Source organism: Calypte anna, chromosome 7, assembly GCF_003957555.1.
Source record: "Calypte anna isolate BGI_N300 chromosome 7, bCalAnn1_v1.p, whole genome shotgun sequence".
Lineage (NCBI taxonomy): Eukaryota > Metazoa > Chordata > Aves > Apodiformes > Trochilidae > Calypte > Calypte anna.
In genome coordinates, this window is record NC_044253.1 from 25553350 (window position 1) to 25576413 (window position 23064).

The 23064-nt window shown below is 43.3% G+C and overlaps 2 protein-coding genes across 7 annotated transcripts in view; one reads left to right on the forward strand and one right to left on the reverse strand.

The window, feature by feature from the left end:
• Positions 1-10076, forward strand: part of ABI2 (abl interactor 2) — a 61632-nt gene extending 51556 nt beyond the window's left edge. For 4 of the 6 annotated variants that reach the window (XM_030453839.1, XM_030453838.1, XM_030453840.1 and 1 more), the window contains 3 exons: positions 826-912; positions 1238-1411; positions 3977-10076. In XM_030453839.1, coding sequence (XP_030309699.1) covers positions 826-912; positions 1238-1411; positions 3977-4152 — 437 coding nt within the window. In that variant the 3' untranslated portion in view covers positions 4153-10076. The remainder of the gene's footprint in view (positions 1-825; positions 913-1237; positions 1412-3976) is intronic. The other 2 variants (XM_030453841.1, XM_030453842.1) reach the window with 1 other exon arrangement.
• A 646-nt stretch (positions 10077-10722) lies between these two features.
• RAPH1 (Ras association (RalGDS/AF-6) and pleckstrin homology domains 1) overlaps positions 10723-23064 on the reverse strand; it is a 94397-nt gene continuing 82055 nt past the window's right edge. Inside the window, exon 15 of the mRNA XM_030454034.1 lies at positions 10723-18696. Within this exon, the coding sequence (XP_030309894.1) occupies positions 16717-18696 (1980 nt within the window). The 3' untranslated portion in view covers positions 10723-16716. The remainder of the gene's footprint in view (positions 18697-23064) is intronic.

Below are 23064 nucleotides of genomic sequence, written 5' to 3' on the forward strand. Positions count from 1 at the left end.
TAAAACTACTAATTAACTTTTTTAAACTTAACTAGATAATGGAAACTTTCATTCCTGGCTTAAACCACAGTTTAACATTTGCAATTGTCTGAGAATGTCTTCTTTAAATGTGAATTCACATATATTGTACAAAGGCAATAAAAGGGCTGTTCAGAGCTCAGTGCAGTGGTCTGTGAAATCAGGTGGGAATGGAAGGAGGCAGCACATCTGGAATAGGCCCTGCTGCTCAGCAGCAGCAGAGTGTGCTTTGCTCTACCAACAAGTTCCATTTCTTCCAAGTAAGCTTGATTCATAAAGGCATCTTTTCCCATTTCACCTAAAATAAGTGCCTTATTTCATGGGGTTTTTTGGCCTGTTTTGGAGAAAACTGGTTATATCCTTTTGCATTACTAAGGGTTCCTAAAAGCTCTTACAGAAGTCACCTCTATACATATCAATTAGAGCTGCAAAGTAGATGATTATAGGAAAAGAATCTTCTTGATATATTTGTTAGTTGGGTCAGTTCATTAAGTGCTATATTGCTGTATTAATAAAGCACAACTTAAGAAAATCTCATAGTCACATCAGAAAAATACCTCAGCATGGATTCTTAATCTTATGAAAATGAGCTGAGTTGGAAATTCTAAAAATAGAAAAATCTCCTTGAAGAAATTATGACAAATATACTTAAACCACCTGAGCTGTTTTTCTTTGAATGTCAGCCTTTTTATCTCAGCTTCTTGGCAGACTGTCACATAACCCAAGGGGTGGTGATGTCTGCTTTCCTGCTTGCTGCTTTGTTGTGTTTCTAACTGGTTGCCTCTCTCTCTTTAATTCCTGTGGCAGCATCCCTTGCTCCTCCTCCCCCCTCCATCCTACAGGTAACTCCACAGCTACCACTAATGGGATTTGTGGCCAGAGTTCAAGAAAACAGTAAGTTAGCTGCTTCCTTCTGCTATGATTTATTACTGGATGTAACTTTTGGTTTGGGTGGATGAGAGATTTTTTGTATGTAGCCAGAATTCTGCTTTCCCTTCTGCCTCTGAAATTTATCTGAAATGGTGAAGGGGGAGGAAAAAGGAAATAATTCTATTGGAGGAATCCAGTTTTTCATTCTCTGAATTATATTGTTTCTACTGTATTTCCACAAGTTCCAGCTATTGGTCCCAGTGCAATTAACTGGGATAGGGAGTGTTACTTCACCCTGATACCGTGGTTCTAGAGTAATTTTCATGGTCCTACTATTGCTTAATTTCAGTTTCAGATACTCCTCCCCCCCCACCGCCTGTGGATGAGCCAGTGTTTGATGAATCTCCACCTCCACCCCCCCCTCCAGAAGATTATGAGGAGGAGGAAGCAGCTGTGGTGGAGTACAGTGATCCATATGCTGAGGAGGACCCTCCTTGGGCACCAAGGACCTACTTAGAAAAGGGTAGGTTAAGAGCTAGTAGACATGATAGTATCATGTTTGTAACAACATTTTGTATAAGCTCCTGCCATCCTGCTTTGGACATGCAGCCTGCCCAAACTCCTTCATAACCATTATTTGGTATTGTGGTAGTGGTTTTTCTCCAAATGGCAACTTAAAGAATAAAAGTTAAGCTAGAAGAGTCTGACTCATTCACCCCTTTCTCCACAAAGGGAAGATAACATGTAGCTGGCTAATTATATTTTTTTAAATCTTCTGTAATCTATTTGAGACACCTTTGTTATGTTTCTGTTACTCCTGCCTCCTAAATCTCAGCAAAACCTATGGCATTTCAACTAGGAACAAAAGAGAAAAAAGAGGACCCTGATGTGAATTTCTTGCTTATAGTGCCTCATACTAATACAAAGGATGTGTGTATGTTTGTGGGTAAGAGAAGCCATGAAATCATGTGGCACACACCTTGGGAAAACAGCTTTCTGAGTGCATGGCATGGAAAGGTACAGAAATGTTCCAACTTTGCAAATCAGATGAAAAGAAATTAGTATACAGAAGGAAAAATTGCCCTCATGCCACATAGAGCAACTGTGTGGTCACAGCTACCACAGATTGTGATCACAGGTTTGAATTGGATGATCAGTCTGGCCTACATTTGTAGTCAGTTTGATGTAGCAGAGTTCAGCCAAACTTCGTGTAGTTGTTGAAGAACCAAAGATCATTGACTGGAAGAATATCAACCAAAATGAGTAATTTTGTTTTTCATATCTACACTGAAACATGTGCAGGTAGAATCTAGAAGAGTTTCTGGCTCAGTTTTGGAGGGAATGATGCCACCTTCTGAGTCAGCATTGCTGCTTCCTGTCTCATCAGGAGTCTTTTTTGCAAGTACTGGTCTAGGCTCCTGGTAACCTGTGGTATGTGTCAAGCTCACAGCTTGAACTGGTGGGACTGCAGACAGAGGCTTAAACAGTCTTTTATAGAGAGGAACGTTGCCAGTACAGAAGTAACATTCAGGAGGAAGCAATGGTGATGTCAAAACAAAACGAGACTTTGGGTAATTTATAAGAGGCTTAAAAAGAAGTGAATTTACAGTATGAAAGTGAATGGATCAGTGTTATCAAGAGAATGAAGAACAGCACAGTGACTCTAGGAAGAAATGTTTTAAAATGAACAGGTTTAGAAGGCAGTTAAAAAGGATTTTTAAAGGACTTTGAGTGTATCGTGTTCATATAGTGACTTCTGCTTTTCAAGCTAAAAAGTTACTAATTTCTGTTTTGTTTCCTTACAATGATATGCCTAAAAATAGTTAGAACAAGTTACTGTGCTGGCAATGCATGTTTTTTAAATATGTTCTTGTCAAATGATATAAACCTCCTCTTTGGGAAATTTATTTTAAAAAAATGTCTGTACATACTCTGATTCTCTAAGGGGATTGATTTGTATATTTTATTTTATAATCTCTTCAGGATCTAGGTTTCCCTAGTAAATATTTGTATTGGTTCCTTTGTTCCTTCAAAAGGAAATGACCTCTTTTCACAAGAATGATGAGTTTAATAGAACTCTTGGACACTATGATCATGAACACATGCTGTTATTTTTTTTCTGCTTGCTATGGTTTAGAGTATCTTCCCTTCTATCCCCAGCACAAGATTTTAGGATAACTGTCCAACATCCATTTTGTTTCAATGGCAGCACTGCAGGTTTTATTGTCAAGTGCTCAAAGTATTCAGTCCAACACAGCTGGTTTTCTGTATGGAACTCTTAGTGATAGGACTGAGAATAGAAAAACATATCAAGCTGATGTCCTTTTTTCCCTGCCATTTCAGGACAATGCTGTCTTTAATATTTACCAGTGCTTTGTCCAGTTTCTTTGACTTTCCTAACAGCTTTTGTGCCTTCAGTAAAATATTCTGCAGCTGTAAGAAAAATGTCCTGATACAGTAGGTGTACTTTTTGTTTCAGAGAACTGCCTTACTTCTTCCTAGCTTCTAGCTGGGATTCACTCACCTTGGCACTGTATACCCTGGGCTTGACTTTTAGCTACTAGGACTGCACACAAGCGTTTTACAGATTTAAATGTGGAGATAGGTAAGGTAGGTAGAAGGATGTCTGGGACAGTAGCCTTGGCTCATTCTCACTGTGATCTGTGGAGTAGTCTTACTTCCCTCCTTCTTTCTTGTTTTCCTGCTGTTTTCTTAGGTGTGCAGAGATCTGGCTTAGCACATCTCTCTAAGACATGAATCTTGTAGTAGGCGTGAGTGGTCATAGGCATTGGAGAGTTACATCCACCTCCTTGTATCATTCCACACCAATATTTGTAACTTTTTCCTCAGGTGGGTGGAAATAGTAAGAACAGAAGAATTGAGGTAGTCCTGGGTCATGTTTTTTAAAGCATGAGCTCTTATAAAAGGGATTGGAAGAAACTGCCCTCTCATCAGGTCAGTCTGCACACACAGGGGTGAGGCAGTGCAGTTCTCCATGATTGTCCTGAGTGTGAAAAACTTTGTACATTATAGCTTGATTTTCCTTCTCCTGTACCTTTACTAACTGCCATGCTTTGTTCTTTCCTAGTGGTGGCGATCTATGACTACACAAAGGACAAGGAAGATGAGCTCTCCTTTCAGGAAGGTGCCATCATTTATGTCATCAAGAAAAATGATGATGGCTGGTATGAGGGGGTCATGAATGGAGTGACGGGGCTTTTCCCAGGGAACTACGTGGAGTCCATCATGCATTACTCAGAGTGAAGACCAGAGGACAGAACACTGCATCTCTTGCTGCAGGAGCTGTCAAGGCTTCCCAGATCTCCACCAGCCTCTGGGGCCTCATCCAGTATAACTGAATGAAGGATAATTTAACAACCACTGTTTTGTTTTGTTTTGTTTTTTTTCTTGTTCTCTCCCTTCCCCCATTATAAAACAAGAGTAATTTGTTTGAACGCAAACAGCTCTTCCTGCTGCCAGCAGAGGCTGTCCTGAGCCATCTTATTTTGAATTAAGCTGACCCACTCAGATCTAACAAAACTCATTGAGTAGCTGATACTTCACTCGAACTCTGACTCTTGACAGGCTTTGGGATCTGTCTCAGGAATCATGTGTGCCCTCGTGGCACTACTTTTGGCAGCAGTGCCTGGCGCTTGGGATGTCCTGGATGCTTGCAGTGAAGGGTCACTGGCCAGAGGACGTCTGTCCTGTTTCTACCCTACACTCCTGTGCAGCTGGAAGAACTGTTGTGTGCTAGTAAACAGTGGGGTATCTACACACAGCCATTCCTGTAACTGACTTCCAGACAGTGGGATACATCTTAAGCATTAACACTTCTGCAGCTGCTTGCACACATAGGCTGACACAGGGGCACACAGGGCTGGCTTTCATTCACTCACCTTTCAGTTTAGACAATTAAGATGGCTGCAGCCCAGAGGACCCCCGCCCCCATTTCATCATCTTTTGAATGCCATAGATTATGTTTTTTGTTCTGCACTGATGTACACATGCTCCTCTCTGCAATGAGCTACTCGTCATGGGTGCTGCCAATTTAAACAGAACTCAGATGCCATTGATGGTGAAGGCAAGACAAAGTTTACAGGTCCTCCTGGGGTCTGAGGATAAACTCTAGGGGCCGTGATCTAAGGTTCAGATCTACTCATGCCTGCTTGCACTACAGATACTTACCCCTAGTTTTAGTCTTATGCACAATATAATCTTAACAATCCAATCAGGTGTTGTAAATTGGCTGGTTTTTACTTAGCCTGTGTACTGTGAGAGCCCTGTGCAGAGGCAGGACAAACAGAAATTGTTGTCTTCACTTCTGTTGCCAAAATCTCTTCAGTGGTCGCAAAAAGGGCTTTGTGTGTACTGGTTTCCCATGGAAATCCAAGCAGTAACTAGTTGTAGTCCTAGCTCTTCCCTGAGCCCTCTCCATTGTTTATTCTAAATAGGTGTTTTGAGTTGTACTGGTGGATCTGGGGTGGAGTAACACCAAGTGAAGGCTTTGTAGCCCTGTGTGTTGATAGTTTGCTTTTTTGATCTCCAAGTCAAAAATGCTGCTCAGTGGTTCTGCCTAGCAGGTCAGCATCAAGTGATGGCAGTACTGGTCTGCCCTTAGGAAGGACAGAACAAAGTTACTTTGGGCATGTGATACATTAACAGAGCAAACCCATTAAACTTCCTGTTGCATTCCTGATAACCTGCAAATTGTATCATGAGAGCCTCCTGGGCCAGGTCATCTTCCCAGAAAACTTTTGACTGTTGCCTGGCTGTGTTCCAGCTGGTACCAACAGTAGCTTGTCAAAGGTGCTGTCATATGCTGCAGCAATCTGCTGAAGCCTGTGTGAAACACAGAGCAGCTCACAAGAGACTCCTCCTGGGGCTGAGTTTGTGATGATTTTGGCAATGGTAAAGGTAATTGACCCTATCTCCTTGCTTAGTAATTAGTGCAGTATAAGAACAGAGGTGCAAGTTTGGTGCAAACCTGGGCTGGGAGGTGCCATAGCTGCTTACTGGGGAATAAAAAAGAAACAGGTGAGGTGTGTTTGTAGGATATGGGTGAATGTGATCACCTGCTGTGAGACTGAAGAAGAGTGTATTAACTCTGTGACTGTAAGGAACTAGTGTAGTTGAAGCTTACAGGAGGAACAACTGATGAGAAGACATGTTACCTTCTCCTCTGCTTAATCCACAGCCATGTAGCCAAGACACTCATCTTCTTTCTCAAAACTGACATCATTATTGTTTGGGACCCTTCCTGCCTCTGTGAAAACTTCTGTCTTGCAGCAAGACAAACAGAAGCAACCATGTTGAGTTCCCTCAACCCATTGTTCTCTGTAACCACAAGCTGTGCAGTCACAGTTTCTGGTGTCACGGGGCAGGTCTGCACTTTTTGCACAGGGAGCTGGTGTTTGCAGCCTGGTTAGCAGTGCAAGTGGTTGCACAGGAGTATTGCACAAGGCTTTGGTGCACTGTGAGCTGAGTCAGAGCTTTCTTGGTTTCTCTTGCCCTGAGCATGTTTGTGGTGCTCAAACAAAAACACCAAGTCAGGGCAGCTTAGTGAGTTCCTGAGAGCTGAACTTCTCTCCCTGTGCACCCGTGCGTCACCTGGGAGATCAGGCATTACTGAAATGTGTCTTTAACTCAGTCTGTGTAAAGGGCATGTGCTTGAATAATTCTGACAGGTGGGTGGGGACAGTGCCTGCTTCCACTGTGTGTGATGTGCACCCATGTCAAGCTTGTTCAGCTATTTGTCTTACAAGTTTTCTGAGTTGTTGGAACTCGGAAAACTGCAGAGCAGTGTGAACTCTGGGAAGAGATGAATGCTTGCCAAAGCTCAGCACAGTAGATGAGGCTGCAAAACCTTTAAAGTAAACTGCTTGAAGCTTCTTGAGCTTTGGTCTGATGGGCAGGGATTAGTTTGGTTCCTGCTGATAGTATGTGGAATTGTTTATCCTGCAAGAGGTTCTGTGGATGGAAGTTTTGGGTCATCTTGTGGTTTTATGCTTTATTATGCAGTACTTTTATGTAAAGAAATTCATTGAGTTTCATGGGTACTTTATATTTTGTAGGAATTTTAATTCTGTGGCTTGTTTGGGGATGATGTGATGTAATGGTCATAGACAAGGCCAAGGTAAACAAGCTATGTATATTAATGTTACATAGAGTGCATGCTAGTAAAGTCAGTGAGGGTTGCATTTCCAGTTTTGTCCTTTGTATTTCTTCTGCAAGACCTTTCCCCCCACATCCCTTTTTAATTTACATGCTTACTTTAAAAGGAGGTGGTGGGGGAAGGAGAGGAAACACCTTGATATTTCACATAGGTGCACAACATCTTTTCAGAGTTTTGCTGGCACAGCTGGAAGGTGTTTAGCATCACAGTGTGTATGCCTGTGCCAGATGTGGGAAAGGAGACACTCCAGAATAACCTAGTGAGCGCTGGATGGCTCAAGAGGATGTTTCTCCCTTTGTGAGAGCTGCCTTAGCCCAACTGTCTTCATTGTGCACAGAAATCAGTCATCATCCTTTGGCAGTGTATTTTGCCATGGTTTGCTGTATCAGATTTCTTCCTTGCTCTTGGCCCCAGGGACAAAGCTGTTGGCTACAGCTGCCTCTCCACCATGTGCCTGTGTGAGAGAGGGCCCAGTGCTGAGCAGGTTATTTTGGTGTCTCCTTTCCAGACTGAGAAAAGTGGCTGAGTTTTCATGTGTCTCACTCATTTGTCTCCCATCATCCACTCCCCCCTTCCCTTTTCACTTTTCCTCTCTCCCCCAATAGTGGATTCATGTTCTTTGTTTCTCTCACTGGCTGTTGCAGCAGAGGGCTAAGAGAGGCAGAAGTGGCAAGCAGAAAATTTTGTGCTTGAGCATCGTGGTGGTGTGCCCATGTCCACTGACTGGAGTAGGCACTGGAGAGCTGAAGCAATGTCTGAAGACTGCTGGCTTGATGGGCTGACAGGGGCAGGCATGGGTGTGCTGAGGATCCATTGCTCTCACTGGAGGTCAGATAGAACAGTGTGTCCTGGCAGATGGCAGAGCTTGGTGTGTGTTACCAGCAGACTCAGCTTGTCCTTGTGGTGAGTTGAATTGGGTGTTCCTGAAAATGGCTGCAGATTGCTGCTGGTTTGAACCACCACTCCCTTCAGTCTCAGTGGTCTGTGGCTGGGGGGCTTACCAGAGGGTGCCAGGAAGTTTTAGAGCCTGCCAGTTCTTCCTAGGGCAGTTTGTTCTCCTTTTACAGCTCCTGGGCATTTTCTTCTTTTGCTGCTGAGGGTTCTTGGTGACAGCCAAAGTTGACACTGGGACTAAAGCAGCTTCTGAAAAGTGGCATTTTTTTATAGGCATTTCAGTTAATTGAGGAAAGAAAAAGTGGCAGCAGCAGGACTGATGGGCCTTTTCTGGCAAGGGTGGGCTGTCTGGCTGGTGTGTATGTGTGCATCATTGACTGAAGGTAGAGGAGGGAGGGTAGTGCTGATATGAACTTTTGTAATTGTCTTGTGCATCTCCCACCTATGTTTGATGTTGACTTAATGCTGTGCTCTGCACAGCAACTTCCACTTTTCTAGCAAGTGCTGCGTATGTGCCTCTCTGCTGGAAATGAGCCCTCTTTTTTCTTAGTTACTGCTCTGAGCTTCAAGCATAAATCAAAAGCAGTACTTTCAAGTTTTCCCTTCTGGAAAAGATGGGACTTTATGCAGGAACACTTTACAGTGTTTTTCCTCTGAGAGGACAGCAGGACATCTATGTGAAACAGGAGGCATCTGTAGTCTCATTGGGGTAACTTGTTGGCAGCTGCTAGAGGATGCTGCTGTAAAGATGCCAGTGCTGTGGCTTCACTGGGAATGATAGTTGCACTGGGAGTACAGTCACTGATTGCACACTGCAGCATTTCAGAAATTATTACAAACCCTATGCAGAGACTTCAGTTCCTATGTTGACAACAGTGGCAGTGAAAACTTAAAGCACTGTTGTTGCATTCACTAACTCAAGTGTTCACAACCCTAATCTAGAAAAGAGGGTGCTGTTAACTGAGCATGAGCAGGAAGCATGATGAACTATAGCTTATATATGGCACCACTTTCAAGAGTGTACTGTGCTTGCAGGTATATTCATCTGCCCCATCTCTTGCCATCTCTGTTAGGCACTGCCAAATTATGCAGTGGTCAGAATAGCACAAGAAGACAACAGTTTGTAGGTGGTTCTTTCTCCCCCCCCCCCCCCCCCAGTAGCTGAAGTTGGTGTGTAGTGACAGTCCTATTGGAAGAATTGTGGGACCCCCCACTTCATGTCCATGGAAGGATTAGTGAAAGCTTGATGTGGCCAAGGTTTGCCAACTGCTGTTACAAATAAATCACAGCCCATGGCGTTTTACTGCTTTCATTAAAAAAAAAAAAAAAGAAATCCATGTGTTTTGTGCAATCTCCTGTCCATGCAGGAAGTGTTTGGGTTTTTTGTTCCTTTGGTACTCTAAACATTAATTTTATTAGCGCCTTTGCTATCTGCAAGATGTACTACAAAACAATAAAGTCAGCAGCAGCCTCTTGTCCAGAGGTAAGCCTACACCCAGCATCCTGCTGAACACCACCGTGGCAACTGCTGAAATGTGTGCAGTACCTTTGTTCCTGTTTCTCTTAAAACCGCAAAAGAATCCTTCCAGTATTGACTGCTGAGGAAGAGCAGTGTACAAACTCATTTCCATTACAGCGCCTTGCTAAAGTGCTGACATGTCTGAGATTTTTTCTGTAAAGAACAAGTGTGTCTTTTCACATTTGAAAAAGTGTCTTTTGCAACTTGCATGGACAAGTAGTTTCTATGAATTCTCTGGAAATGTCAGTGTCTAACATGGATTTTGTCCAAGCACTTTTGTCTGATAACAGATACTGCAACCCACCCTCTGTGGTTTGCAGCCCGAGGAGAAGCACACTGTGCTTTGGCTGTTGGCCCTGCTGAGGCAGTGGAGGAGTGCAGAGCCCACGGCAAATGACAAAGCCAAGAGGACTCTGAGGAGCTGTGTGCCGCCAGTAACATTTTATTGTGTGTGCCATTTGAACCACCTTCCAGTGAGTGCAAAACCCTATTTTTACATTTTTTTAATTGTACTTGGAATAACTGTTGCTGTGTACTAAACCCTCTTGTTACGAGCCCTAAATAAAAAGAACAAAGCACACACCATGTGTTCTGTGAGCATGCCACTGTCTTGTCATCTTCTTTGTCTTTGGCTATGGACTTTCCAGCACAGTGAGGACAGGGGTGGTTGCTTGTGCATCCCTGTCCTGACAGAGCTCTGAGGGCAGCACTTAACACTGCAAAGGTAGGATCTTTGGCAGCCAGCCTGCTGGCTTCAGCTGCTCCTCTCTCCACTTTGGTGTGACTATTGATTCCCTGTAATCACCACTAATGTAATGTCCCAGATCTCTGCTGTGAAAGCTGATGACTGATGAGCATAGCCCAGGAAGTGGTGAACAGAACTGAAATGCCTCCAGGAGACACCAGAAAGGGACCACAGCAACACTTACCACCCATCAGCTCTTCTTGTGTGAGCAGAGCTGTACAGGACCCTGCATGCCTGAGGAAGGAGGCAGGTGGAAAAGCTGAGCCTTCACACTGGGTCCTCTTTAGCCCTGTGACTGGTGTGCATCGTGTTAGTGGTACTGACCCACTGGAAAGAACTGTGCAAAGGAACAATAAAAAAGCAGTTTTATCAAGCGTGAGCATGTAAGTGGTAACCTCTAGGCCATCCTACTGAGGAGCACCACTGATGCCCTGAGACCACAACTTGGGTTCTGAATTTATGAAAAAGGAAAATGTCAAGACAGGATTAAAACAGATTATGAAATTTAATTACATCTTTATTGAATTGTGCATATTCCATTGTATAATGATCTATATTGGGTACTCTATAATGTAGTATTTCTTCTGTCCTCTCCCATGCTTAAAAAAGTATATTTATACATATATATTTATATATATTTATAATATGGCAAAGCTCCCACCAACCTGAAGCTATCAGTCTAAAAGAGCTTTGATTTTTCTTTTTTGGAAAGGGAAGAGGAGGGGAGGCAATCCCACTGAAAGATAAAATGTGCAATATTTTTTTTTTTTAAAGCAGTAAACATGAATATATTTACAGCACTCAGCACAAGTTTGCTGCACAGACAAATCATTGCAATGACACTTTTTTCTTACATTTGCATCCCCAGTACTATACAGAGTATCACCAGTGGCTGCTAACAATTAGTGTAAGCCATGAAACAAGCTGCTGCTCCAGTTAAATTTCTGGTCTGCTGCAGTCCACTAGGAGACTTTAAATTTCCAATTCCAACTTCTGACAAAGCATTTTGTTTTTCCTTTTAGAAGTCCAACCTTTATAGTGTTGCACCAAATCAGCAGAAAGGAAAGGCTCAAGTTTGTTTGCCTTGGCCCTTTGCAGATGTACCCAGTTATCAGCATTGTTTAAAGGCAAGAGATGCACAACCGGTAACAGTGCAGCCCTGCAGAGCAATTCCTGTCAACTTAGCCTCAATAGAGGCTGCTCCAAGCACATCTTGGTTCCTTGAAATTAGCTCTGAATGCATCTTTGGCATCTTGGGGAAAGTGGGAGGAAATTATTCTCCACTGTAGGAAACGGTTAAATTCCTAAGCCTTCTAAAAGAAATGTCCCTGTTAAGCATTTAAATTGGGGGTGGTTTCCAAAAACCTGTTTTCACATTCCTTCTCAATTATTTCCCTCACTAAATCCCTGCCGTGGGGGATCGTGCATATAGCACTAATTCCTCTTCCTCGGGTTCTTCCAGCTTCCCTAGAGCTCTTCAGCTCTTCACACACCCTGGTGAACAGAAAGCTCACTCAGTCCTTGCCCTGTTCTGTGCCTCAGAGCACCAAATAGTCAGCAATTCAAATCACTGTTCTTCCAGTGTTCGTGGCATCATTTTGAGGGACAAGCACGTGTTGTCACCTCATTTGCAGTTTAGTGTCTTAAACTTTTCAAAACCAGACACAGCCTGTGACTCACTGGATCACAATATTAGTGAGTGCAACATAACGCTGGTTTTGTAAGTCTTCATGGGTGGGTTGTTTTTTTTAATTGAAAAAGACTTCAGAAAAAAAAGTTACTCAAAGCAAACAAACAAACAAAAAATTAAAACCCACCAGTACATTACAAGAACATGTAAGAGAAACTGTCTCCTGTAGTGTTACATCCTTGGGTTTGGAATCTGCCCTGATCATAAGAGGGAATGCAAAGCTGAACACCAGGAGCCACAAATGCGCTTTGGAAAAACATCTCTTCCCCCAAGCATTAAGATTCCCCTCACCCCCTGATAAAGAGCACTGTTACAAGTAGATAATCTACATGTTAACAGTGAGAAAAGGGGGAAAAAACCCACAATCTTGCACATGCTGGCTGCACCCTCAGGTTTTTTTGTCAGGAATTTATATTGCTTTCCTGGAGTGCAACTGATTATAACATGACTCTGTGTATTTTAGTCATACATTAAGACCCACTTATAATCTTGAATAAGGAACAAATTTACCTGCAATGGTTACCTCTGAAGTAAACCAGCTTAGTTTTATGTGGTTTTCTGTAATAAGTATAAAATTTCTCTTTTGCCGTTCTGCTGTTGAAATGGCACTTTTGGTTCCTTTAACTGGAAAAAATAATTTTAACTCAGAGGAAAACTGGCCACTCTTTATCTCTGAGTTGACTTATCTGGTTGGTTAAGGGCACAAAAAGGAGAAAATAGAAAAACCTTAAAATGTGCAAGTCCAGAACAGTAAAATGTTAAAATGCACTTGTTGAGAAAAACCTGATCTCCCATCAGAGCTGAAACCAAAGAGATTCAGGTACCTTCACGAGTTCAGGAGAGGAGTTCTTTGGCTTTGCAGTCATGCACCATATCAGAGCAAGCAGGAGGAAAGTGGTTTGTTGCAGGAGGAAACCACTGCACAGGGTGAAGCAGGAGTTTCCTCTTCCATAGAAAATAACAGGATTATTTTGAGATTTGTACACAGCCCCCCCCTCAACCACAGGTTTTTGAAAGACTAAGCAGAATTCCCAGCACGTCCACCTCAAACATGTTACCTGTAGTCTGTTTAGAACATATGTTCTTGTAAAATAATTTCTCCTCAAGGATTAGTACCAATATAAGAGCCTAGCTTTTCCCTCCAAAAAAACTTCCCCAGACCTCAATTATGAGTGTCCAAGATGCCTGACTCCCTGCTTACTACAGCTGTGCTGCAGGCAGGGGAAATGCGGTTGGACAGGAAGGACCCTGCTGCTCACAGAGGTGGATAGTGCTGCATGGCAGAGAAAATGAAGACCAAATTTGGAATACATTAATAAATGCAGCTATATACTCTCAGATGCCCTTGCAGCAGCTGGGCTTTCCCCAACACTTACCTTAACAAGTCTCAAAGGCCACACACTTCATCACATTATATAGAATCATAGAATTGGCTGTGTTGGAAGGGACCTCAGAGATCATGAAGTCCAACTACAACTCAACTCTTAGTATTTTAGGATCAAAGCATCTGCTATCTTTGTGTCCTGAGTATGAAAGCTCAGCTCTCACATGCTCATTTTAATAATTCCAAAACGAAAAAAGGAGGAAGCTTCTTGCTATGTGTCTGAGATCTGGCCCCTTTGTTTTCTGTTTAAATAAATATAATGGTGCACTTATGAGACAAGTGCACATGGGGGAAAATAACTTACTTGTAAATAAGGCATAAGTATTTACTGTCATAAAACCAGTAAATACACTGGAAAAGCAAGTTACAATGAGGGTGTCTGATAAGCTGAAAAGGCAGCCCAGTTGTCTGAAACACACCGTAGCTAAATTTCAGTGCTCAGCTGAGAGAAAGCAAGCTGCAGCAACTGACTAGATTGCTTTATCACCACTGGCTTAGGAAGTAAGTTGTAACAAGGAATACTGGGTGCCACCCCTGCCAACACTCATTCCTTTTGCTGCAGATTTAAAGAGTTAAATTTGTCTCCAAGCAAGCTGTGTAGCAGCCTGCGGCAGTCAATTAACTTAGGCACAGGAAAACGAGAACACCAAGCTCAAACGTCTCTCAACAAACCCCACTCAAAACATGACTCTGCTGAGTGCAAAGCCCAGAGCTACCTGCACTGAATGAACAAAAGAAAATGGGCTGGAACTGACAGGCACCAGTGGAGCTGCCTTGGAGGGACAAGAAAAACAGATGGGGCAAGAAGAATTCCCTGACTGCTCTGCTCTGGGAGCACACACTGCACCAGCCCAGTTGCATCTTGCCAGGGAATAGGAGGATGTGTCCACTCACCTAACCTCGTAACAGCTGGAGAGTGACAACTCTATCTGCACACCTTTTGCACCACTGGTGGGTATGAACCCCAGGAGCTGCCTAAGCAGGAGGACAAGGTTGAGAATTACAGCACCTATGAACTGCAGTATAGCTTAACAATCTTCCTGTGAAGTTATTTGCCAGCTACACCGAGCATGCTTAAAATCAACAATGCAAATGCTTTTAAGGACACTTTATAAGCACAAAAATAGTAGAAATGAAACTTTGTGAACAATTTGAAAGATACAAACAAGTGCCTTGCTATAGCAATGCTTTAAAAATGCACACAATGGTATATACTCTTATTGCTCAAAAAAACTAGTCTGAAATAGTAAAACAATTTCCAGAGGTGCTGAAACAGATCTTTAAAAAATCATATGAAACAGGTCAGCAGAGACAGCACCATTAATTATTTTATTTTCACGATGTACTTATCAAAAACTATATAGTTATAGACGTGTCATTTCCCCCCTCTAATTAGCAAAACTTTTTCCTATTCATAAATTATTCACAAAAACATTAATTTTATTGTTTGGATTTAAAAAAAAAACACTTTATAAAAAAAGTAGTAGGGGACATTGTCATAATATTTCTTATAGCTATCAGACTGACTTATTCTAATGAGAGATCAGTTTATATCTTTTTTTACACGCTTGAGGATACTGTCAGGTCAAGCTATGTCCTTTGTCATATTCTTTGGGGGAAGGAGAGCATTTAAAATCTGCTCTCGAAAAAATGGTAAAGAAACAGTAAAATCATTTGCCATCTGAGCCTTGACAGTATCCCCATGGTGATGAGGAAAGCTGTAGCAACCAGAGATGGCGTAGGTACAGTCCAAGTATTTTAGTTAGATTTACAAAGGCTGTGTACCACTACCCTGTAATGGACATGCATGGTATACGTAAGACCACTTAAGCTAACTACACCACCTTATCACAGCATCCAAATACCTGGGGTAAGACTGTGCAACCAAGCTACTGAAGTACAAGAAAAAGGACTCTAGTACTTGATCTAGTGATTGACTGTGGCAAACAAAAAAATACAGCAATCTACTTCCTACTAATGCAGGCCCCTTAAATTAATTAGCAAGTGCTATTGCCTCTCAAAGTTGTTGTCTTTTGGGTTTTTTTCCCCCCCAGTCTTCTCCGTTTACTGCCGAAGTACAACTCTGTAATTTGTTTATGCATTGGTCAAAGTTGCTGGTGGGTCAAAAATGAGAGAGAATTCCCACCTGCATGGCCTAAAATTACCACTTACTTCTGTTTCTAGAAGGGAAAGGTTCCTGACAGTTTCTAATGAATTACAGACAATACTTTCTTTAAATATTTCCAGACACTTGTTTTTTGTAAAGATAATACATTTTTTCATCCAGTATATACAAGGTGAGATTGTACACTGTGTATGCTTGTGTGAGAAAAAAATTCTCTCTACAGAAACCTACCTGTTCATTCAGGGAAACAATTACATATACAAGTGATGTGTCGGCATGGGTCAGCCTTGTGGGTTCTCATCAACTGCAGGAGTCCTGGCAGCTTTCAGAAGGGGTTAATACAAATATATTCATTTTGAGCCACAGAAACAAATGACTGAATCTACTATAAAGTCGTAATGGAGAATGGATAATATATATCCTACTTACTGCATGGACAAATAACTTTGAAATGATTTGTTGCAGTGTATACTTTTAAGCTTATTTGGAAGGGAGAGGGAGGCTCTTTATAGTATAAATATATTTCACTCCAGACCACTATATATAAAAATCCATTTTCTTCCACAGAACACACTTATTTTCAGTAGTACTATGACCAGAATGTTTTGGTACGTTGTGTCTGTACTTTTTCAATCAGTGGACAATGTATAGTTACTAGCAGAACAACTCAGCTCTGCACCATTTGCCCAGAACAAACTGTCAAGAGGTTTGTGTTGGTTGTTGGTTTTTTTTTTTTTTTTTTTGCATGTTTGATTCTTTTTTTTCCTTTCTCTAAAGTGCCCCCTACATCTTCACCTTTGTGGTAAGATTTGGCTAGTTACAGCATCCAATTCTAGAAAATATATTGACTGAAACAATAAATACGGTTCTACAAAAACATTCTGGTTAACTTCTGTAATTGTGACAAAGTGTATCACAATATATTATATACCTACACTTATAATACATGCACAAACATGTCTCACATGGACAGACACTACAAAAATTGATCTCCCTCCCCTAAATGCAGAAAAAGTAAGAAAATGGGGGTTTGGTCCAATCTAAATGAAAGGCAAAACAAACTGAAAGGATAACTTAATGCCTCTCTACCCACCTTTCTGAATAAAATAGTAACACCTGGAAGCCCCCAACTATTTTTGGCCCAGTCATGAAAGGGGGAGTGTCTTTACATTTAGCCTTAGCTACAAAGCTTGAGATCACCTCATTTTTATGGGAATATCATCCACATGCCCACATTCTCTCCAAGATCATGTAGAGGCCCACAAGTCACGGGGAGCACCTGCCCAGGCGCCTCGGCTACCAGTCCTGTGACAGTTTGGTGTTCTGATCCCTTTTGGGAGGTGCAGGGGGTGGCCCCCTCCGTAATGTTGCATAGCCAGATATATGACTGCCACCAAAACTGCTCATCTTCTGCTGGTCAGCCAGGAGCTCTGGTGGAGGCGGAGGCAGGGCCATGTCGTCCATGGTGGCCGTGGGCTCTGTTCTGGATACCCGCGCGGAGGAGAGGGAGCCGTGCCGCGTGATGGATTTGCGCTGCAGTGTCCGGTTGAGGTCTGCCAGGAACCCTGGCTGAACGCTAAGGCTGGACTTGGGTGAAGTGGGCACTTGGGAGGCAGCTGAGCCCGGTGGCTCTGTGACCTCTGCCTGCGTCAGTCGGGTGCTGTCGTTCCGCTTGGGACGGGTGGGTGGTGGGGCTTTTTTCACTGACGGTTTTGACCATGCCTGAGGCTGGGGATTGACAACTGCAACTTTAGGAGAGGTGCTGCCTGAAAACACAGATGGGACCTCGATGGGTGGGAGAGGAAGATCTATTTCAGGCGGTGGTGGTGGAAAGTCTGAATCAGATGGTGGTGAAGGGAATTCAACCACTGGTTCCTTCCCAGATGAACTCGGAGCAGGAGCCTTGAGTGGGATCCCTCCTTGAGGCAGGACGATGGGCAGGCTCACCCCAGAAAGGTTGAGCTTTCCTGGCTTTGGAGGGGCTGCAGGAGGTGATGACTCCTTGGAAGGAGACCCTGACGGCTCCGGTGGATGTGCAAATTTGCTTACAAGGCGGTCAACTGAAGGTCTCTTGGAGTCATGGTACTCAGCAGAGCTGGTGGACTTGATGCTGGAGTTTCGCTGAGGTGTTGGAGGTGGTTTCTTCCCTCCAGGGCTTGACGTCTTGCTGGCCTTTTTGACTGGAGACCCTGATTTGTCAGGGGGGGAAGAACCTGCAGAGGAAGCTGGGGAAGGAGGTGGAGGAGGAAAAACTAAGCTGCTCTCTGGTGGAGGAGGGGGGAAATCTGGAGAGGGAGCAGAAGTGGGCTGCCATTTGGGCTTTGCCTTCACTGCTGGAGGTGACTGTGGAGCCACACTCAGGGGGAGAGGTTTCAGAGGCTGGGGCTCATTGGGAGGTGGCAGTGGAGGAGGTGGGAACTGGCTAACTATCTGCTTCACTACCGATGGCACTGGGGACTGAGGGGATGGAGGAGGCTTTACAGAGAAACTCTGCTGCTTTGGGAATGTTGGGGGGGGAGCAGGGCCAGGAGGGGTTGGGGGCAGCGGAGGCACCTGGGGAGACGTGACGCTTGGTTGTTTCTTTATTGTGAGGGGCAAGGGAGCTGGCCCTGGGGGGGACACATGCATGGCCCCTGGTGACGCTGCCTTCCCACCAGGCTGTGGGGGGAGCACCGCCATGACAGGCTTTGGGGGTGCCTGGGGCGGTGGTGGGGCAGGCACGGGAGGAGGTGGCGGTGGCAGTGAGGAGGTGGCGGTGGCAGCGGCCTGGCTCACATTTGGTTGAACCTGGTGGATTTTGGGGGGTGGAGGCGGCGGCGTGAACTGCGGCACAGAGGGGGCGCAAGGCGCTGGCTTGAGCTGCGCCATGGCCGAGCCCGGTGTGGGGGGAGGAGGCGGAGGGGGGGGAGGCGGCATGACCCCGTTGGGGGGCATCGGGATCTGGGGCTTTCCAGAGGGAGTGGGGGGCGGGACAGCCTGCTGAGCAGCAGAAGCTTTGGGAAAATGCCCGCCATGCTGGGCAGCGTTCTGCAGCCTGGTGATGGTGCTATACTTGACAAAGATGGTGGCAGGTGAGCCCAGAGATGGGGCGGCATGGCTGGGGAGGGGAGGTGGAGGTGGAGGAGGGGGTGGTGGGGGTGGCGGGGGAGGAGGAGGAGGAGGGGGCAGTGGAGGGGACGGCTGGGAGGCTGTGTAGGGCGCAGCGGCCACTTTTGTCTGTGGTGACACAGGAGGTGCGACAGACATGAAGGGCCGACCTGCAGGCTCCATTCGGGCCTAGGGGGAAAGGATTTTTAGTGAAAGTAGAAAGGGAGAAGGAGAAAATGAGAGAGAGAGAGGGAGGGAGGGAGGGAAAGAGACAAAGAGATCATAAAGTCAGGGTCTAAATGTGCCTGTCATTAAAAATTAAATGGCATATTACACCATGCAGGAAGTATTAGCAAAACAGTGCCACAGGAGATAATTTCATATCCTGACAAGCCTGGACCATGCAGCCTGACCAGGAGGGGAGCCGGCAAGAATCAATGAAACCTACTCCAAGCTAGGCTGAATGTCAGGATGAAAATACACCCATTTCATCACTTCTGTGGGTAAGCATCTTTATCCAGTGAGCTACTGGTTACTGGTTCTCCTCTGGGCAAGTATAATGACCCTAAGACAGCACTGCCCAGAGCACCAAAGGCCATGACAGGACATCAGAGAGAGCAAGAGACTATGGGGTTAGCACAGGCCTTACAAAATGCAGAAATCCTAAACTGCTCTAAAACATGTGAAGAGCAAGCTCTATGCAGGAATACCACTGAGAGCCTTTCGCTCCATATTCTCTGATATCCAAGATTGGCAAAGGAAAAAATCTGAGGAAAAAGAGGGAGCATTGAGGTTTCCTAGGAGCATTTGCCCAGAAGGAAATGTGTAGAGATCTGTAAAAGAAAGTTAGCTTGGGAAAGTAAAGCTACATGCAATTATTATGTTGAACAGAAAAAAAAAAGGAAAGAGGGAGCAGTTGACTCTAAGGGCAGGAGCAATGGGAAAGCAGCAGGCAGTGTTTTAGTCTACTCATTGGGTTTTGCTCAAGCAAAATTGATTTTCTAAACCTGTAAGTGACATTCCTGTTGAAAATTAAAAAGATAATGACATTTCTCAAGTTTATAAACATCCTCCTAATAAAAAGTGCTTTGGCTACAAGCCAAGTTGTGAATTCCACAGTGCACAGCATAGAGACATGCATTAGAAATGCAACACCAACACTGGCTACCTATATACCTCATTAGTAGATACTTTGTCTCAAGTTAGACCAGTAAAGCTCATTTGCATTCTATGAGCAGGTTTGCATATTTCTTTGTTCTAAACACAAGTGCACAAACTTTCTATATGTGCAGAAGAAACCAAAAGCATTAGAGTCAGAAACAACAGTGATTTACAATACACATGGGCTGTACCTTTCTACCTGTCACATTAGGTCTGAAAAGCAAGAGTGTAACAACAGTTCTGGAGCTAAATCAAGGTGTTCACATAACAAAACAGGAGAGAAATCTTGATCTTTTTCAAGTGTTAGTCTGTAAATTACCATTCTCCCAATCACACAGGTTAAATGAATTTTCAAGTAGTACTACCTGACATTAACTGTGCCCTGTATAAGGCACCACGGGTGTTCTTAACTTAGGTGTGCTGAGCTTCACTTTTGACACCTGAGATAGCAAAAGGCAAGAGGAAAAATAAAAGCAGCATAAAACAGAGGGAGACTGAGGCATAAGAGAAAAGCTATCCCTGAATGGTAAGACCTTGGAGAATTTTTGTCATTTGAAGCACACACAATGAGCACATATTTTGATGCCTGTTTGAGCACCCCATTTGAAAATCATGCTCAAATCTAAGAAGCAAAATGAGACCTAATGAGATCTTCACTGCCCAACTGTGAAAAATGTGCAAGAATTTTCTTGGGGAAACAGCAATCTTTCAAAATAGGAAGTGGACAGACTACCTGCATTTTGTGAAAGGTGGGTTTTTTAAATTTTTGAAACAAAGAGCAATCTTCCTCATATCCACTGAAGATGGCAATTTTCACAGTGAGCAAAATAAATACTCAGTACAGGGAAAGGAATATTGTGCATTTCAGGAGGGGGAGCCTCTTCCACCTCCACAGGATAAAAATAAATTTTCACAACCAGAAATATATGCAGTGATACTTTCTTTATTGAAGAACCTTGAAATAGATCATTGTCCTTGTTTGGTCTTTTAATGATGTCCTTCTGTCTTCAAATTACTTACTGTATACTATCAATTAATTTCTAACATCCATCTTCAGGACTATCTGGAACTATTTTTTTTTAATAACAACTGTGGGATTTTTGTTTGGTTGCCATCTCTTTTCCTATGCCAGCTGCTTTTGGATTGGTTAGCAAATTTCAGTAAATATACTGAGGTTGAGTGGTCTGTCATATTTTCAACTTCCAGAAACTGTTATGAAGTTACTGGCACCTGGTAAATGAGTGAAAAGCAGGCAGAATTCACCATTTTTAACATAAGCAGTTAACTACTGCCCAACCTCTACATCATTCTGTCTGCTTGCCAGCCTCAATGTCCTCTCCCTGCTGAGCCAAACTATGCTCTGTTCTGCCCTGTTCTGCCCTGTTCACTGTAGGGGATGAGACATGAGTTACAAGAATGGAGAGAGCTGTTGCAGAAGGGGAAAGGACATTCTGGACAAGTCCCCATTCTGTCACCTGCAGCAACCTGCCTGTACCAACTCCTGAAGCCACCTTTGTCACCAAAGCACTGTGGAGTAACTACAGCTAAAATAACTGCTTGGAGGCTAATCTCCCATGCATGCCTCACCAACACTGCAACTACTTCTTAATGTAAATTATAATTTTTGTCAACACTGTTGTTTCCTTTCTTGCCATACAGTTTAAAGTTTTCCACTGCCTGATCTGAACAGGATGAAAAACGTACATAGTTCCCTTGAGGTAAATTTGTTGCCAATTTATTCAGATTTTTTTTAACAGGGCTTTTAATTATAATTTTACACAGTTCGTTTAATTTGGATTAATTGGAAGTTTTAGGGGAAATCCATTCACCTCTGTTAAGCATTAGGAAGAGAAATAAACCTTTTCTTGGATTTGAGCATAGGAAAGGAATTCCACTTGATGAAATCTTGAAACATGGATGGCTCTGAACAGGGAGCAGTCTGAACATTTTATTTTTACAATGGCTTTAATCAGATAACATAAAAATTTGTGAGATTTATTTAAATGAGCAATTGCCAGAAGCATTCAGATTTGCTAAGAACAGTAACCTCATTGCTGTAAACTTAAAACTTTTCTTTGAAAGCTCATAGGGAGGGGAGCAGCAAGATTTTCATGCTAAAACCAAAACTTAAGGACACAAAAAATTCTAGGTCTCATGGCAGTACTCTTTCACCTCTGTCATATACCTGCTAGGCAGACTCAAGTGCTCTGTCTTGTGCATTTATCCCACTCCTGCAGAAGTCATGCAGCCTGTACCCATACACAAGCCATCTGCTGATGAACATGCACCAGGTGATGCACTCATGCAACAGAAAAATTTGGATCACAATTTAACAAGCTACATTCCTGGGCCAAGTGCTGCATTTGTATTAGAACCAGACAATTTCCAAGCTAGCAGGCACATTTTTTGTAACTACAGAAAGGTTACAAATCCTGAGTGCACACATGTGCCTTTCACATTGTGCCAGATGTGCTTTCTGATTTGAGAATGAGATGTTGTGTCTTATCTTTAGTTATTTATCTGATGCACCAATGCCTGGTGTAGTGTGACCTGAAGTTTTAAAACTAACTGTAGCTTTAACATGTGGTCTGGGAAAGATTCAAAACTGACACAAATGAAGATAGCTTCTCACAGCATCCTGACAAAGTAATTCCACATGTAACTGCTGCAGTTAATACTGTCATCACAGCTGTTAAGGAATCTGGAAATTCTTTTGAACCTGACAAAAAACCAGTTTAAGTGTCAATTCTGCTGTGTTTGTAATCCAGGAGTACACCAATCAATTACCAGGACAGAAAAACTAACCAAACCACAAAGAACCTGAGCCTCAGGCTTCAATAGGTTAAAATACTTTGTAACTCTCAAACAGCAACAAAAGATACTAAATCTGCCTCAATCCACAACTGCTATCAATTTTAGTACTTTTGTTTTGACCATAGTACTGGATAACCTCTTAAATACATATAGAATCACAGAATCATCAGGGTTGGAAAGGACCTCTGAGATCATCAAGTCCAACCACTGTGGTTACCAGACCATGACACTGAGTACCAGAGAGTCAGTCTCTTCTTAAAAAGCTCCAGGGATGGAGAATACACCACTTCCCTGGGCAGCCTATTATGTCTGCTCACCTTCTCTACAAAGAATTTTTTCCTAAACCTAAACCTCCCCTGACAGAGCCTAATCTATGTCCTATTGTCTTACTGATAGCTGCCTGGGAGAAGAGGCCGAACCCCACCTGGTTACAATCTCCTTTCAGGGAGCTGTAGAATCACAGAAAGTTAGGGGTTGGTCCAACCAGTACTGACCCTTGAGGGACTCCACTAGAAACAGACTTCCAATTGGGCTCCATCTCACTGATTACAACTCTCTGGCTTCTACCCTTCAACCAGCTCT